At 45.6% G+C, this 6,976-nt stretch overlaps 1 protein-coding gene across 1 annotated transcript; it reads right to left on the bottom strand.

The window, feature by feature from the left end:
• Positions 1 to 2,436: 2,436 nt before the first annotated feature.
• LOC115032131 (olfactory receptor 10T2-like) lies at positions 2,437 to 6,183 on the bottom strand. The gene is made up of 2 exons (XM_029482358.1): positions 6,073 to 6,183; positions 2,437 to 4,105 (listed from the first exon to the last, which is right to left on the bottom strand). Exons 1-2 carry the CDS (start codon positions 6,073 to 6,075, stop codon positions 3,152 to 3,154), a joined length of 957 nt encoding a protein of 318 aa, XP_029338218.1. The 5' UTR covers positions 6,076 to 6,183; the 3' UTR covers positions 2,437 to 3,151.
• Between the last annotated feature and the right edge of the window lie 793 nt (positions 6,184 to 6,976).

Raw genomic sequence — 6,976 nt, 5'->3', positions numbered from 1 at the left:
CGCACACATACACACACATACACACACACACATACACACATACCATATACACACACACATACACACACACCATACACACACATACACACACATACAAACATACCATATACACACACATACACACACATATAACACATACACACACCATATACACACACACATACACACATCATACACACACATATACGCACATACAAACATACCATATACACACATACAAACATGCCATATACACACACACACACACACACACACATGCACATGCACACACATACACACATACACACATACCATATACACACACATACACACATACCATATACACACACATACACACACACCATACACACATACACACACATACAAACATACCATATACACACACACATACAAACATACCATATACACACACACATACACACACACACATACACACACAAACACATACACACATAACACATATACACACACCATATACACACACACACACACATACAAACATACCATACACACACACATATACATACACATGCACACACATATACACACACATACACACACACATACACATACACACATATACACACTAAAAATTTTTTTCATTGAAATTTTTTTTGAAAAATTGCAGAATTAAGCACCAAAAATCATATAACCTATAAATGGGCTAATGAACAGAATAGACAAGTTTCAAAAAGAGAAATTAAAATACTCAATATATACTTGAAAAAGTGTTCAGCATTCTTCTTTCTTTTTTTATTGGTTATTTAATTTATTTACATTTCAAGTTATTCCCCTTCCCAGTTTCTTCTCTACAAACCCCCTATCCTATCCTCCATCCCCCCTGCTTCTATGAGGGTGCTTCCCCTTCCCACCCACTCACTCCCACCTCACTTCCCTAGCATTCCCCTACACTGGAGCATCGAGCCTCCACAGGACCAAGGGCCTCCCCTCACACTGATGCCAGACAAGGCCATCCTCTGATACATATGCAGTTGGAGCCATGGGTCCCTCTTCGTTGGTGGTTTAGTCCCTGGGAGCTCTGGAAGGTCTGGTTGCTGCTTTGAAATGCCATCTTACCCTGGTCAGAACAATTATCTCCAAGACAACCACTGTCATAAATATAGGCAAGGATGTAGGGAAAGAAGAATTCTCAACACTAGCAGTGGGAACTGAATCTGGTGTAGCCACCATAGAAATCAATATACAGGTTTCACAGCTGTACCTCCATGGGACATATATCTGGGAGACTTAACACACACACACACAAAATAACACAAAGGTACTTGTTTATTGCTACTTTATTCACAATAGCAAGGAAATGGAACCAGACTAAATGCCCACAAAAAAAAATGAATGGATTAAAAATAAAACTGGCAATGTACATAATGGAATTTTATTCAGCAATAAGGAAAACTGAAATCATTGCACATACAGAAAAATGCATGGAAGTAGAGATCATTGCCTTAAGTGAAATAAGCCAGATTCAGGAAACTGACTCTGAGGCTGGAGTGATGGCTCAGTGGTTAAGAGAGCACTGGCTGCTTTTCCAGAGGACCTGGGATCCCAGCACCCACTGGACTGCACACAACTGTCTATCACTGTTGATCCAGGAGAACCAGTGCAACTCTCCTGGCTTTGTTGAGTGCCAAGCACACACTTGGTGCACAGACATCTATGCAAGCATAAGACTCATACACATTTTTAAAATAATAGTTTTAAATAAAATTTTGAGAAATACAAGTATAATTTTTTTTCATGAGTGGTTCCTAGATTTAAATTGATACATGTGTTCATACAGAGGGATCTGTGCTATAGTGAAACTAGAAATGGGACCATGAGACGGGAGAAAAGATCCCTTATCTTTGCTCTGTGTGTGTGTGTGTGTGTGTGTGTGTGTGTGTGTGTGTGTCCGCGTGCGCACGCACATTCAAGGAAATGCACATTTGGGGTGTGGTAAACAGAAGAATGGAGGACATCTGACTTAAAAGCAGAAGAACACTCTTTGGAGAAGAAAGGGACCAGCAAGATGGGGCTAAGGGGCTGGAGTGGAAGTCGGGGAGGAGGATGAATATTGAACAAAGTTTAGCAACACATATGTATGAAATGCCACTAAGAAATCCACTATAGGAGGGGCAGATCTGGGAGAGAGGGGAGGTGGGAAGGAGGGACTGGGAGGAGAAGAGGAAGGGGAAACTGGAGTCAGTATAATATATGAGAGAAGAAGTTTTTTTTTTTAAATCCATTATTTTGTATGCTAACTTAAAATTTTTTTAGCCAGGCAGAGGTGGCACACGCCTTTAATCCCAGCACTCAGGAGGCAGAGGCAGGCAGATTTTTTTATAAATTCAAGATCCTGGATGACAGAGAGAGTTCCAGCACAGCCAAGGCTATACAGAAAAACCCTGTCTTGAAAAACAAGCAAACAAAGCTAAACTAAAAGTACTTTTTTAAAAAATTGCACTTAAATGTGTGATTCTGACCAAAAGGCAGCCTTGAACAGCCGGGTGGGGGGGGGGAGGGGGAAAACACCCACCCTTGCATTCCCACCGAGCTACAACTCTGGCCTGTGGTCCTCACTCCCTTTCCTGGTTAAAACTTCTGTGTGGACACTGGAGTGGGGTGGAAAACGGAAGTGATGTAAATGTAGTTCTCATATATGAAGTCCTCAAATAATATTTTAAAACCCACAGTTTTTCTTTAAACACTGTTCTTTGTTGGGAGGATCACTAACATGAAGTTGAGTGGGTAGGGAGGTAAGGAGGACCTCGGAGAAGAAAGACTATAATGAAAATATGCTACATGAAAAAAATTAAGAAACTAAAATGATAATAAAAATAACAAAAATGTTAAAGAAAAAAACTGCCCTCTGCCCCTCTCCATCCATAGGTTGTATCAGTGGCGCCCTCCACTGGCAAACATTAGGCACTACAGATCACATTGCACCACATCAAGTCCAAGAACCCATGAGAAAGATAAGGCACCCTTTACTGTGGTTACATTTTCTCAGGCACTGGCAAATAACAGAAGTTACTTCATCTGGCACAGAATTGCCTCCTCTCTTCCCAGTAGGGAGCTAGAGTTCCGGGATGAAGGTCTTGTTTCTTTAAATATACTTGTATTATTAGAGAAGCAAATAGACACATACAAGTTTTTACTTAAATGCTCCACAGCCCCGTGCCAGGTTTTTCCTCAGCGCTACCCTCACCTCCTTGTTCCTCAGGGTGTAAACCACAGGGTTCAGCAGCGGTGTCACCACGGTGTAGAACACTGCCACCAGGCGGTCCTGGGAGGGATTAGCCCCAGAGTCAGGCCTCAGGTAGATGATGGAGGCGCAACCAAAATGCACAATGACCACCGTGAGATGGGCTGCGCAGGTAGAGAAGGCTTTGCGCCGGCCAGAGGCCGAAGGGATCCTCACAATGGCAGCCACAATGAAGGCGTAGGAGAGGAGAATGAAGAGGAAGGAGACCAGCACCACGAGGATGCTCAGGAAGAAGATGCCAAGCCCCTTGAGTGAGCTCTCATCACAGCTGAGCTTCAGCACAGGCGCAATGTCACAGAAGAAGTGCTCCACAAGGCCTGCGCCACAGAAGGGCGAGGAGAAGATCATACAGGTCTCAATCAAGGCCACTGAGAAACCAGAGCAGAAAACCAAGGCTCCCAAACACAGGCAGACAGTGGGTCTCATGATCACAGAGTAGCGCAGGGGATGGCAGATGGCCACATACCTGTCATAGCCCATTAGGGTAAGGAGGAAACAATGGCTGCAACCCAAGCCTAGGAAGAAGAACATCTGGGCCCGACAGCCCGCGATGGAGATGGCCTGGCTCTCCATCAGCAGATGAGCCAGCATATTAGGGATGGTGACCAGTGTGTAGCAGGTCTCAGAGAGGGAGAGCACAGCCAGGAAGCGGTACATAGGTGTGTGGAGAGTGCGATCTACCTGGATGATGGTGATGATGGTGGCATTGCCACTGAGTGTGACCAGGTAGGTGAGGAGGAACAAGATGAAGAGAGTGGGCCTCAGTTCTGGGAGGTTGGAGAATCCCACCAGCAGGAACTCTGTCACCAGCCAGGTCCCATTGTCCTGCTGCTTCTCAGGAGCCTGAGAGGAGATAGGGTTAGTGGAACAAGGCAGAGCAGTGAGGCTTGGCTAGGCACCAGGTGTGGGGTAGGAGAATCATCACTGGCTTGCAGATAAGACAGAGGGATTCAGGGATGATCACTTATTACCCAACCAGCAAGGTGTCTCCTCAACATATAAGAAGATAAAAGAATTAACCAGGTGGTAATGGTGGTACACGCCTTTAATCCCAGTAGAGGCATAGACAGACAGATCTCTGAGTTTGAGGCCAGCCTGGTCTACAGGGTGAGTTTCAGGATAGCCAGGGCTACACGGAGAAACCCTGTCTCAAAAGAGCAAGGGAGGGAGAGAGAGGGGCAAGAAAAGAGAAAGGAGAGAAACAGAGACAGAGAGACAGAGACGGACACAGAGAGAGGGGGAGAAGGAAGGAAGAAAGGGAGGGAGGGAGGGAGGGAGGGTAAAGAAAAGAGATGCTGGAGAGATGGCTCTGAGTACTGGCTGTTCTTTGAGAGGACCCGGGTTTGATTCCCAGGACCCACACGGCAGCTCACAACTGTCTCTCATCCAACACTCTTACACGGATGTACATGAAACACACAGGAAATAAAAACAAAACAAAGGAAAAAATTATAAATCAGGGCCTGAAGAAATGACTCAGAGGTTAAGAGGACTTCCTCTTCTTTTGGAGGATGAGAGTTTCCTTCTTAGACCCAAGAGTAGGTGGCACACACACACATTAAAATAAATCTTAAAAAAAAAATCACAAAGAAACAAATTGAAGCCTACAGCACCCAGTATTCCTAGGTCTCCCATCCAAGTATTAAGCAGGTCTAATCTTGCTCGGCTTCTAAGGACAAACAAGGTCAGGTACACTCAGGGCAATATGGCCATAGACACAAAGTACAGATCTTCAGATGGGGAAAGAAGACAGTAAGGCCACTGCTAGCTTATGTAGATCTAGAAAGAAATCCTAGATAAGAACTCCTGACCTAACAGTGTATGAAAAACAAAATGAAGCAGGGAAGGCAGACAGCCAATAATGGTGCACTACTCAGCTAAGGAGATGCTCAGTGGGGGGAAGAATGCTTGCTGTTCAAGTGTGAGGACAGTGTGAATCCCCAGAACAGACTTGTAAGGGACATGATGACTCCTGACAGCTGGCTGAACCCCTCTGAGTCTTATCTGTGAACTCAAAGACAACTCCTATGAACTCACAGTTGACAAATAGTGCTATGACTAAATTCCCAACCCTAAAACTGAGAACTGGAAATCCTGCATGTGGCTGGACTGCCAGGACTCTAAGATCTTTCATTAAGACACATCTTCCAAATGAACCGGAAACCTGATTCAAACACAGAACTCGAGGTACAAGCATTCTGATAGCTAAAAGAACCTGGCTGAGACACGTTGTAAACACAGGACCAGATTCATGCTCCCACTTCTTAGGCAGGAAGACCGTCAAGTCCAAGAAGTCACTTGATGGGACCTGAAACCCTCATCTGCTTACTTAGAGTCCATGAAATGTGCACCCAACAAAGATCCTGAAACAGCACTTGCCTGCAGAGGTTACCTGTGGGTGCTGAGTTCAGGGACCTGCCAGTGTCATCCCCACTGTGACAGCCGGAGACCCAGGGTCCTTCCTGAGAAGTGTGTCTGTGTCTGTGTGCCCATGTAACTCTGGGCTGCATGAGCCTGTAGCCCCACACTCCCTAACCCTCTTCTCTCTGTCTCGCCACCACCTGTACACAGGTTCTGTGTCTGCAGGGTTCAGAGCTTGGAGGGGCTCCCTCCCGTTCCCTCTGAGCACATTATAGATTCTCCTAGGTGCTGCAGACCCAACCCAAAATTGGAATTAAACACCTTTGAAACAAGCTCCATGGAAGGAAGTCATGTTCAATCTGAAAATTTTTCTCTCCCTCCATTCATTTGTAGATCTCCCCCTAAGGTGGGGATGGTCAGATGGCTTCTGTAGCCAAAATGTAACTCACCATATCTATGATATGTTCTTACATCCCTGTGAATGTCCCTTTCTGCCTAAGAAGGGAGGGGCTGAGGACCCACACTGTCATATTCTGGGGTCCCTGGAGCTCCTGTCCCAGAAGCTCTGCAGTCACTAACAAGCCTCCCAGGGCCAGGCTGATGATGTTTTGAGAAGTACTCTCTCTCCTGGAACTAGAGACCCTGGGGTCTTTTTCCCCAGCATCCAGCCCTAAGCCTCAGAGTAAGGAAAGAATAATTGGAATCCTCCTTTAAGGACAGCAGTCACAAATGCATCCCTAACTCCATCAGTGCTCCTGATGATCTATAAGGAGTGTCACCTCAGCTGGTCAAGGCTGCTTCCCAAAAACTCTGCCTTTGTGGAAGAAAACAGTAGATGATTTGATGTTGTTACTTGGGTTGCGCAGGGCTAATTTAGAGTCCCAGAGCTTCCGCATGTCTGTTCTTTCTAGCTAGTTTTTCATCACTAAACATCTTAGTTAGGGCTTTATTGCTGTGAAGAGACACCATGTCCACTTAATTGGAGCTGGCTTACAGTACAGAGGTTTGTCCACTGTCATGATGTCAGGAAGCATGACTGCGTGTAGGCATGCTAGAGAGGTAGCAGGTAGCTGAGAGTTCTGCTTCTGGATATGCAGACAGAAAGGAGAGAGTGACACTGGGCCTGGCTTGAGCATCTGAAACCTCAACACCCACCCACTGTGACAGGCACACTTCCTCCAACGAGGCCACACCTACTCTGAGGTCACACCTACTCCAACAAACCCACATCTCCAATAATGCCACTCTCTGTGAGTCTCTGGCAGCTGTTTTCATTCAAACCACCACATCCATGTTCTCCTCAAGTTCTCCCCACCCCTCAGAACCACACTAATTAATGTTCTGCCCTGCTGC

The sequence above is a fragment of the Mus caroli genome, chromosome 10, assembly GCF_900094665.2.
Source record: "Mus caroli chromosome 10, CAROLI_EIJ_v1.1, whole genome shotgun sequence".
Classification (NCBI taxonomy): Eukaryota; Metazoa; Chordata; class Mammalia; order Rodentia; family Muridae; genus Mus; species Mus caroli.
Note: the sequence above shows the minus strand (reverse complement) of the source record. Positions and strands in the feature narration are given on the sequence as shown.